We start from the raw sequence: 12871 nt of genomic DNA on the forward strand, positions 1-12871 counted from the left end.
ATGCCTATAGACAACGCCGAACTTGCCTCTGCCGACTACTGGAATTATAGATATGAGGAGATCGGAGTGGAGGAGGCGTACGACTGGTTCCGTGATTGGGAACAGCTGGGAGCATGGTTCAAGGACCATTTGTCACGACCATATGCGAAAGTCCTCCACCTGGGATGCGGCAACAGTGTACGTCTTCCATGTCTGATTTGGGTATCAACCCTTAATAACGTGACATCTGTGATCATCTGTTGCGGAGAGGGCACTGAACAGTGCCACTGATTCCTCGTTGAAATTGTCTTCGTCGGCATTTTGAGGATTTATACCGCTGCCACTTTTCCTGCCCACTTAGCCTGCAAATCAGAAATCGAAGCTAAGGCAAGCAATAGACCCTGACCTCGGACCTGCACAGGCTTGGATTTACCCACCAGACGAACACTGACTTCTCGGACGTAGTGATAACAGCCATGGATGCCAAATATAAAGACCTTAATACCGTATGGAAAGTCATGGATGTACGGCAAATGGACGGCTTGTTGGACAACTCCTTTGATTACGCCATAGACAAAGCCACAATGGATTCTATGTGAGTGTTATTCCAGAACGATCTTCGGGGTTTGAGTCCTGCGCTTCGTAAATCTGAAGTCTTAGGCACCCAATTAGCCGTCAATTTCGCTGTCAAGTTGAGCAAGGTCAGGTTATAAAACATATATCGATCTGAGGTTTCCGACTCAGGTCTCTGTATTTGAGAGGTTTAATCCCCAAAGGAGCCGCTGATTTAAGCTTCGAAGCTCAGGTTTGGGTGTTTTTGAAAGACTCAAGCCCCAAGTCGGCTTTCGTTTGACGACATTCTGTGCATGCCGGCGGTCATAGCCCAAACGACCTTCCTATTCTGCTAGGGGCTCAAGCCCCGACCATTGATTGGCTGATGCTGATCGTCATCAACCCTATAGGTTCCATGGTTCCGTGTGGGATCCACCGGACGATGTCCGGGAAAACATTGACCGATATCTCCGAGAAGTAGTGCGCGTATTGGTGCCAGGAGGGACTTTCCTGTACATCAGTTCTCGACAACCACATTTCATGAAGTCACTGCTTGCTCGAGAGGGTTGGGACCTGAGTGTTGAAACACTTCCTGATCGGGAAAGAGGCGTTTTCGAGTACTTCGCATATGTCATGAAGAAATTTGGCCAAGAAGAAGACTCGGAAGAGGCGTTCGACTCGACGACGCAATCGGGATTGGAGACCGGAGACGAAAAAAATCGGAGTGATTTTGCAGAGTAATTTCAGAATTGCCATCACTGCCTTTGTCTTCTCTGCAGCAAGAGCAGTATCCATCCAAAAGTTTCAACTTCAAGGGTGCATCCTTGGCTTTTTCGTTTCGCATTCGAAGTCTGAAACTTTTCGGTAAGGCCGATGCTTCAATGATACAACCGGCTTCTGTTGCCGGCTAACTCTTCTGTCGTCCTGTAACAGTGGCTGGGCATTTTGAAGCTAAGGACAATATGGCCATCCCAACGGAAGCTGGAAAGCATTGAGAGCTTTCGTTAGCTGCCTTGTAATCAGCACCGGCCCTCGAGAGTAGACAAGCCGCTTCATTGATACCGTTGTCGTTGAATGTGAAAAGCCAATGGGCTGCTGTATAATCAAATATGGAATTTTTAATGGAAGCATCTGCACCTGATTCTACTCTCTTGTATCGCATCGATTCGTTAAGACGTCATGTTGAAGATAAGCATGCGGCTGAGATGACTCCTACGTGGAAGTGTGATTAACCTGCTTGTCGAGAGATAGACCCTTTGAAGAGCCCAAAGAGCTTCCTCCGTCACGCCGCAAAGATTCACAACTACGATATACGTATGCGGCCAGGTCATCGCGGTCCTCGAGATCCTCTCGTAATGATAGGTCACAACAAAATGATATGCAACCCAAAGGATGGGACTTGAATCAATTTTGAAGTACAGAGCCGTACGTCGGCCGCCTCAATCAAGGTCCCAAGCTTCGTTACTTCAAGGCCTTTAAAGCACTCAATACTACTCCGTAGGGATAAACAGATCTTACAACATATGCTCTGAGGTTTTTGCCGGCACTTTGTTCTATACATCGTACGGTCTAAGTTACTTGATCGAAATGTAGCCATCAGGGTTTCTCTTTTTTAGAATGTAGACCTTGAGTCTAACGAATCGACGGCAGTGAAGGCTTGGATGGTGAAGGGAGGGTTTGGGGTTGCCATATTGTTTGAGGCAAGGGTGAAGAAGATGGTCGAGATTTCCATCGGGAGCCAGAAGAGATTCGGAAGCTAAACATCGTGAACAAGGAAGGACTCAAAAACAGAGTGCCATTTTTGGAGCCGCGTGGAAAGCCAGTGCAGGAGAATTCTTGGCGTTCTTGGCAGGAGAAGGAAAGGAGGAGGGGGACTGGGTGGGGAGGTAGTCAGATACTTCCAGTAATCAGTAACTATAGTCCTGAATCTATTACTTTAATCGAACTTTTGTCAGGGGCCAGCCCATACTATAAGAACGTTTTATGAGCCTCTTCGCTAGAACGGAATATGAGACAGTGTTTGAAGCTGACAACATAAGATCCTCGTAATCTTGCTACTTTAGCTTCAACGCCCCGTTTCAGAGGTATCACCGACTATGGGATAGGAACACTTGCTAGTGAGGTTACGCCTTCTCTCTAGATTCCTTTATTTCCAGCACAACGTGGTATCTGTTATGGGCACATATCTTGAGCTTGCCTGCCCTTGCCTTGTGGGGCTTATATGCTCTTTACTGTTAAGGAAATACTTGGCGCGATATACTTAGCTATAGATTTCCATAGAAGAGATTAATTAATCTTATATCTAAACTAAAAAGAGTGCGACATAGTGTTGGTTTTGACGGCTTATGATTATTAGCTACGACTTATAACCATTAGTTATAATATAACTAAGGGCTATAGTTATATAGTTATAGATAAATATAATTATAAGTAATATAACTATAAATAATAGTAGTTATAGATTATATAGTTATAAAGAATAGCTATATAGTTATAGCTATAATATACTAGAGTAATTAGTTTACTTAGCGTATATATAAAACTAATACGCCTAGAAGACTAAGATATAATCTTCGAAGTAATTCGATTTACTATAAGTTATACTCGTTTCCACTCTTATTTATACGTTACTTCTATTTACACGCTCTTGAATTCGATAAATTCGATATAGATATTATAGCTATTACTATTACTCGTTTAAATAATCTATTATTATAGTCTATTATAATAGCTATACTACGGTACTATAGTCGCCATCTATAGGTTTAACATAGTAGATATTATCTTAAATCAGCTATTTTTTAAAATATGAAGAGAGATAGAAGTTCTATTAAGAAAAAGGCTACTATATCTCTTATATTAGATCTATTAATATTATTAAATCTCGCTCTATTATAGTAATAATAGCGAGATAGACGAGGAGCTACTCCGCTATAGTGGCGGGCTTTATCGGCTTCATCGGAGGCTTTATTAGAGGCTTTATCGTAGTAAGATAAAAAAGATAGAAGCGATAGAAGAGATAGAAGCGATAAAAGAGGTGAAAGAGGTGGAAAAGATAAAAGCGATGAAAGAGGTAAGAAGATAGTAGAAGAGGAGGTAGTAGAAGAAGAGATAGAAGAGGTAGAAGAAGAGGTAGTGACGGTTTTTTCAAGATATAATAGGCCGATAAGGCCCAAAAAACGGTAATTTGGATTCTCCGATCTTAAGTCTAAATAGAAATAAAAGACTATTATTATTATGCTAGTTTGCCATATAAATTTAATAAAAGGTAGGCATTTTAGTATTACGTCGGATTTATCGATTTTAAGAGCGTGTAAATGAGGGTAACGTGTAAATGGGGGTGGAAACGAGTAAGCCGAAATCGAATAACTCGAAGGGACGAATCTCTAGTAATTTGATAAGCGACTTTTTATATTTATATTAGACCTATATCTACTATATAAAGTTCTTTCCTTATATTCTATCTATCTATATATGCGATTTATTTATATAGTATTTATCTGCAAATCTAAAAAGTGAATTTTCGTATAATTTCCGCGGGTCCGCATCATAAGCACGATTTAGTCTATTAAGTAGACTTTGCCTATGTTTAATCCTTTCCGCCAGTTCTATCAGTTTAGCAACTTTTAAAATTTTCAGTAACTTCAAAAATTTTGCGTAATGCACTCTAATATACTCTAAGTATTATTCTATATACATATGGCATCAATATATATTATCATCAATATGCGCATCATTGTATATGCGCATTATTATGCGCTATATTAAAGCATCACCTACGTGACTAATTTCATTGAATCGTCCAATTCCGTAGCCAAATTTAAGTTGGCGTTGATACTCGTCGCCGTAGAACCTTGCCGTCGCAACGTCGATTATTAGAATTTTTTTTTTTTATGCGTATTGCTGCTAAACTGGTAGAACTGGCGGAAAAGATTAGGATAGTTATTGAACCGGCGGAATTTTGGCTGATTTTTGAGATAGTTGCTGAACCGGCGGAATTCTTAATTTCAGCCCTATTCGCAAGATCAGCAATTTGAAATCTAGCAGGAACTTTTTAGATTTGCAGATGTTTATATATAGCCCTAGTCCTAATTATATTAGATATAGTCTATTATATTATTAATAGATTATAAACTTAATTAACTATTAATCGAGATTTTAATCTTTTATTATATCTATCTATTATCGCTATAATCTCTCTAAATATTAGAGAATATAGTTATCTTAAAAATCTTATCGAAGAATACTTAAGAGTAAAGCTATAATAGATTAGAGAATAAGATTATTTATTTATTAAATAGATAGCGTTATTAATTAAAGGCTTTTTTTATTTAAAAGAAAAGAAAGAGAAGGAAGAAGACCTTCTATCTAATTTAGATAATTTATTAATAATTAATTTATTAAAGAAATTAAATAAGAAACTTATTAGTAAATTATATATTAAAATAAAAGTTCTAAAGAATTTAAATTATTATTTATAAATCTAAGATTATTAATAATTTCTCGAGAGATAAGATATCTTTAAAATAATATTAAAGAAATTATTAATATTTATATAATTCGATAAAAAGCTAGTTAAATAATAGATTATTTTAAATAAATAAATTACTATACTAATTAGAGATAACGTTAACTAAAATTAGAAGAGTCTAGTTATATCGTCTATCTTATTACTTTTAAGTTTATATAAGATAAGCTTTATCGAATTTATAAAATAAGTAATAAAGAACGTCTTCTAATTATATTATAGAAGTTTCTTAAATATATTAAGTTAGTAAATTAGATAATCGATTAAATAATAATAGATTTACGAAATCTATAGAATAAAGTTACGAATTTAAATCTAGTTTATATACTATATAATCTTATTATAGCGACGATAATTATAAACGCTTATTAGAGAAGTAAGTTTAATATAATTAAATATAATTTAGAGATTAATAATAATCTTACTATCGAAATAGCTATAAAATATCTATAAATTATAGAGTAAGATAGATAGACTAAGAATAAAGGCTTATTTATATATAATAAATAAAAGAGCTAATTAGATTAAAGATCTTTTAAAGATATAAGTAAGATAGAATATTATAACTATAAGAAAATTAAATATTATAAGAGAGAGTATTTAAATAAGAAGAATAAAAAGAATAAGAATTATAGGGCGAAGGATTTAAATAAGCGAAATCGTAAATTAAAGAATTAATTAAAGAATTTAAAGATATTTAAAGATAATAAGCGAGAATACTTAAACTATACTATAGTAATAGCGAATAAATTAAATAGCGATAATAATATTAGCGATATAAGTGATATATATAATTAAAAGAAAGGCTTATAGATAGCTAGAGAAAAGCTAAAGCTTATAAATAATATATTATTAATAAAGAACTTCTTTATAATAGTAGATTTTTTAGAAGATAGTAGCTAATTAATAGACTTCGAAGCGACTCGCTATATAATATTAAATAAGAAACTATTTATCGACTTATAGTCTTATTCGAAAGAAGTAAAATTCGATAATTAAGGCGAGTTAATAGTAATAGATAAGAGAAACTATTCGAATTTATATAAGTAACTATATATAGACTATAATAGATACTCTATATATTTCGAGAATAAATAATAATCTACTATCTATTATAGTACTAGATCGAAAGAATTTTAAGATATAATTTAAAAATCTATATATTAGAATTATTAATATATTTATAAACGAGACGATAGTAAGAGATTATATAAGAAATAGCTTATATTAATTAATTAAATCGATATCTAATAGAGTATTTACTTTTAGAAAATCGAAATATTTTATTAAAAGTATATCTATAGTTATAAAATAAGAATAAATCGATTATTTTTAATTAATATATTAATAATTAGACTATATTAATATATATCGTCTAAAGAATCTATATCTCTATATAAGAGATATAGAGAAAATAAAATTATTAAAAGAATTTTAATATAATATATATAACTCTACGAAAATAATTTAATAAATTAATAAGAATCTTAGACTAAAGAAAATAGTATTAAAAGCTTAAATATATATTAACTTCTAGAAATTATATTTTATAGCTAATATTATAAAGAATAGTAAATAATTTATATCTCTTATCGATAAGGCTATTAATTAATTAAACCTCGAGTCTATTATATTAAAAAAATAGATTTATATCTTTATTCTTAGAAATATAATTATAATTAATAAAATAATTAAGATAAGAGAAGTAGTATTAATTAGAATTAATAATATATTAAAATATAAGTTAGTTAAGGATATACTTAAAAAACGAGGTATTACTATAGAATTTACAATTATCTATATTTTATATTAAAATAATATTATAAAACGATTTAATAGAATATTAATTAGATTTATAAGATTTATATTTAATTAGTTAAATCTATTTATAAGCTTCTAATTAGAGGTCGTAATCTATATAAACTATTTAAAAAATAGATTATTATATAATAATAGAGGGAGTAAGTTATTATATAAATTATAATTTAATAAGAAATTAAATCTAAATTACGAAAAAGTCTTCGATTATCTATACTTAATTTATCTATTAAAAGAGAAATAAGAAAGTAAGCTATATATTATAGCTTATTAGAGTATATATATTAATTAATATATATAAAAGAATAAGGTAGGGTTAAACTAGAAAACCTTGAATTTATATATATAGTTAATTATTAATTCGTTAGATCTACGCTTTTTAATTAGATACCGCGGGTAAATAAATTAGCGTTCGTAATTATCAAAAATCTATAAAAATCTATGTGTAGATATCTTATCCTCTGAAATAACTAGCTCTCTACGAATACTATTTCTTTATAATTTTCTAAATTATAGAGCTTAATATACGCTTTCTAACGCTATAAAAATAATAAAGTTTAGTCTACTATTAATAAATTAAATTAATATTCAAATATAATAGTTATGATAGTTATATTAAACGCGTTCGAGATCGAATAATAATCCTTTTATCTATTTATATAATTATTCTTCTTCTATAATTCTACTAATCCACCAATTATGAATAAATTTACTCTCGATACCCCTCGCTTAAATATTACTAAATATCTAAGGTACGTATCTCTTTCGTCTTTTAAACCCCTTACTAACGCCCCTAGACTACCTCTCGACGAATTCGCTATTATTAATAATCGAGGCCGTAAGCGAGTCTAATAGCTATCTATTACTACTTATAAACGCGTTAGAAAATCCTTAAAAAGAGCCCGAACGGATTTATAGCTATCGTTCTCCTCTATATACTCCTCTTAAGCTAGCGATAATATCTTTTAACCCAGCGATACTATCTTTTAAGACGCGTCTTCCTCCTTAATTCGTTCTTTATTACTCTATTTTAATTATATTTCTTAATTACTTAATTAATACTATCTACTCTATTAGCTTAATAATCTACTTAATTAAATCGTTAATTAATTACTTAATTATTTACTTAATTAATTACTTAGCTAGTTATTTAGTTTAATACTCTATAAGAGAAAAAGTAAGAGAAGAAACTATAATAGATAAATGCGGAGAATACTACGGAGAATACTACGAAGAAATTAAGCGGTAATAAGGCTATCATCGTTAAGAACACGGCTTAGCTCTTTAAGATCCCACGTTATTAATTATCTACTCAGTTAGTTACTTAGCTAATTACTTAATCTAATACTCTATAAGAGAAGAAGTAAGAGAAGGAACTATAATAAGCAAATGCGGAGAACACTGCGGAGAATACTACGGAGAAATCAAGCGGTAATAAGGCCACCATCGTCAAAAACACGACTCAGCTCTTTAAGATCCCACGTTATATACTCTTCACGGTTCTATATTAAATTATTACTTAGTAAGCGAAGAATATTACTATAACTTAGTCTATTATCTCTACTATATTAAGGAGTAAGAGAAGAAACTATAATAAATAAATGCGGAGAACACTGCGGAGAATACTATGGAGAATACTATGGAGAAATTAAGCGGCAATAAGGCTCTCAGCATAAGAACACGGCTTAGCTCTCCAAAATCCCACATTATATACTCTCTATAATTCTATATCAAATTATTACTTAGTAAGCGAAGAATATTACTATAACTTAATCTATTATTTCTACTATATTAAAAAGTAAGAGGAGGAACTATAATAGATAAATGCGAAGAATATTACGGAGAAATTAAGCGGTAATAAGGCTATTATCGTCAAGAACACGGCTTAGCTCTTCAAGATCTCATGTTATATACTCTCCACGGTTCTATATCAAATTATTACTCCGAAACGATATATATTTAAACGAATTAAAATCGTTCGATATCTATAGCTATTTCATTATTCGAAAGATTTTATTACGATAGAAGATAATGTGGGATTCACACCACTAATTAACATGTTATCTCTATTTCTTTCCGATATTTCGATACTTCTTACTATAAGAATATAACCTTTCTCTATTTTTTATAGGTAATTATTACGAATTAATTCTCTATACTCGATACACCTTCCTAATTAGGCCTTAGCGCGCCTCTCTCTATATATATATATTTATATATAGATTAAAAACGTATAGCAAGCGATTAGAGTTCGATTTAACTTAGAAAAATTTAACTTTATAAATTTAATTTATGGGCCTCTACTTGTTATTATTTATCTACTTAATATCGAGTTTATAACTCTTAAAATAATTAATTTGAATAGTCTATAAATATTTATTTTTATAAGAATTATAAGGGAGTCTAATTAATAACTCTAACTTCGTTCTTAATAGTCTATAACTCTATATAAGTAGATATTACCTTTACTCGCTAGAACGATAACGATTTTAATAATATCTTTATTTAAAGTAATATTAAGATTATATCTAATAACGACGATAAAGAAAAAGACTATAAGAGACCTATATCGAATATTATATTATCGTTATAAATCGAAAAAATTAAAGATATATAAGATTCTTAAATAAAGAAAGAAGTTTCTATTAACTTCTTAAAGAATATAAATAATAATAGAGATTTAAGATTAAGTAGTTTAAATATATATTAAAGTAAATCAAAATCTTTACTAGATCTTCGCGAAGCTAGAGAAACTTTTAATATCTTAAATAATAAGAAAATAATAAATTAAGAGATAATATTTAAGGTTAATATTTAATAATTTATTATATCTATATCTATTTCTAACCCTTCTAATTATATTAAATAACGTCTTATATCTTAAATCGCTACTTCTATACGATAGTTTTATATTAAGAAATTAGATTATAATTTTTATAAGTTTTATAATAACTTCGATATAAAGAATAAGACTAAGCTTATAAATATTATAATCAAATTTCTTATCTATTAAAAAGCTATTTATAAATTAAACGCTCGCGAATAAAAGTAAGCTATTATTAAGAAAATTATTATCTTAATTATTAAAGAGATTTAAAGACTCGCTATTCTATCGATTAATAGACGTCTAGTTATCTATAAATAAGTTTTTAAGATTAAATATAATAGTAATAAAACTATTAATAAATTTAAGATTAGATTTATTATTAGAGAGTTTACGTAAATAGAAAATATCGACTTTTATAAGATCTTTACTTTTATCTTACGATTTAACTCTTTATATTTATTTCTATTATATATAATAATAATAAATCTTCTAATAAAATAAATGAATATTAATAATATTTATTTTAATAGCGACCTCTATAAGAAAATCTATATAATTTTATTATTAGACTATCTATTAATAACTAGTACTAAAAATAAGATATTACTTCTTTAAAAAGAATTATATAATTTTAAATAATTAGCCTATATTTAAAACGAGAAATTTAAGTATTATTAGGCCTGATACGTTATAGGCCTTAGCGCTACTTGCGCCAAGGCGCCGACATCGCATATTCTACGTTAGGGTCCCTTTCAGAGTCCCTTTTAGGGTCTAGTTTTAATAACGTGCCTTGTATACTTAGGGGCTTAGCGGATATAGGTTTACTTCGTATACCTCGAAGTTTTAGTGTTTTTTAGAGATTAGTTCTACTATTAAATATACTATTAAACTCTATAACGATACTACGTCTTTTGTAGTCTATGCCCGCTAGCTGATTATTAGTAAACTACACCCTTATAGTTCTAATCTCTCTATCTTTTAAAGAAAAAGGCCTATTATCGTTACGATGTCGGGTTTACCTCTAGATTATATAATAGAAAATAAAGGTAATATCGAGAGCCGCTATAGCGCCGATAATAAGTTCGAGAATTTTTTATTAGTGAAAGATCTTATTGTGAAATAACGTCTTATAATTACTAGAGCCGAAAATCGTTACTTGAAATAAGAATATAAATTAACTACGTTGAAGGTTCGTAATCGTAAGCTTCGTAATATTAACTTATTATCTACGACCAGCGAGGGCTCACCTACGCCAATTATTATCGTGTCTCTAATAAATATATTAATTAAGGCGAAAATACTTCGCTCTAAAAGAATACGTTTTTATAAGAGTATTAGTAAAGAAGAGTATTTACGCTAATTTCGCGAAGTCGAAATTAAGTTTCTTATAAGTTCTAAGTATTTTACTATTAATTAATTAAGGATTATTTATTATATATAATTCTTAGAAGGTAACTCTAATATCTAATAATATGAATACTACTAAACCTATGGCCTAGGGGATATAACTTTCGAATTCTTTAAGCAGTTTCTACTTGATTTAGTAGCGGATTTAGTAAACCGTTATCTTCTCGTCTACGAAAAGTGGAAGGAGGTCAAATAACGCTTTGATTAGAAGATATCTGTTTTTAAAATCTATCTAAAGGAGCTAGAGGCCTATATAACCCTATTTTCTAAGAAGTATTAAATTAATTTCTTCTTAACTAAGCTTAGATTAGAGCTTAAGAATAAGATTCTAAATATTAATAGTATATCGAAACAACGGAAAGAAATTCTTATCTAGGCTATTATGCAGAAAAAGATTTTAGAATATATACGCTTTAACGGCGATTTTTATTCGAAATCTTTAAGAAGGTTCGCTAAGGATAAGTCTTTAAAGAATCGAATTTCGAAGTCTAAATTAGCTTTAAACGGCGGCGCTTATATAGCGCGTATTTAAGATAATAGCGTAAAGTATAAAGCCGAATCCTTTAACTCTAACTATAAGAAGAATAGTTATTTTTATTATAAAAAATAGGGTTATTAGATATCTAAATATTTAGACCTCGATAAATCGCTTATAATCTATGTCGGCGTAGTGTTAGCAAAAAAAGATTCGATCTTATAATCGTCTTAGAAGCGAGATAAGAATAACGATTAATAGAGATAATTTCTTCTATTTTTACAAAGAGGTAAATAAAGCTTTAGAGTGAATAGAGGTAACTCGTTACTCTACTTAATACTAGAACGCATATTAATTTAATTTCGCAAAAATTCGTAGTTCAATAGGACTTAAAACCTTACGACGTCATCTTATCGCAATCGAAAGCGCTAAGCGATTAAAGTATATATTACTATAGCGCGTATTAGCTAAACTACTAATTAGTAAATAGTTGAAATTAAAGTAGAAAGTATAATATACTCTTCTATACCGTTAATTAAAAAGACCTTAATATTATATTAGATATACTCGAGCTAAGTTAATTATAAGTACTACTAAATCTAGCGATAGAGTAATGATAGTTTAAAGTTAACGCTGGTAAATTATAAATTAAAGAATTAATTAAATTTATCTAAATTATCGAATAGAAGCTAAATGTATTCGTAATTGTGTGCGCCGCGGTGATATAAAGCGAATCGGAAAACGGGCGTAGCCTAGAGCTCTCTTAGAAGTTACTAAAATTTAATAACGTTTTTTCTAATAAAAAAGTAGAAATCTTACCTACGCTTAAGTAGAGAAACTATATTATTAAAATCGAGAGCGATAAGAAGCCGCTATATAATCTCTTATATAATCTATCTTAAACGAAGTTAACGAAGCTACGGCGCTATCTAAAGAATTCTCTTTAGAAAAACTAAATTTATTACTTAACTTCCTTAGCTAGAATATTAATTCTTTTTATTCCTAAAAAGGATAAGAGGCTTCGTCTTTACATTGATTATCGAGACCTAAACGCGATAACTATTAAAAATCGATATTCGCTACCCCTAATTACTAAGACTCTAAACCGCTTATATAGCGTTAAAGTCTTTACGAAGCTAAACCTTAAGGATATCTATTATCGAATTCGAATTAAAGAAGATAATAAGTGAAAAACAGCGTTCCGCAGTCGCTACGGCCACTTCGAATATTTAGTTATACCTTTTAAACTCGTTAATATACTAATAACTTTTTAAGCGTATATTAA

At 30.2% G+C, this 12871-nt stretch overlaps 1 protein-coding gene across 1 annotated transcript; it reads left to right on the forward strand.

Moving 5' to 3' along the window:
* Positions 1-1272, forward strand: HO173_000994 (uncharacterized protein; the record flags this gene model as incomplete). Its single annotated transcript, XM_037302941.1, has 3 exons — positions 1-177; positions 378-574; positions 942-1272. 3 exons carry the CDS (start codon positions 1-3, stop codon positions 1270-1272), a joined length of 705 nt encoding a protein of 234 aa, XP_037170448.1.
* Between the last annotated feature and the right edge of the window lie 11599 nt (positions 1273-12871).

The sequence above is a fragment of the Letharia columbiana genome (assembly GCF_014066305.1).
Source record: "Letharia columbiana isolate WasteWater2 chromosome Unknown Sc0000001_s0, whole genome shotgun sequence".
Classification (NCBI taxonomy): Eukaryota; Fungi; Ascomycota; class Lecanoromycetes; order Lecanorales; family Parmeliaceae; genus Letharia; species Letharia columbiana.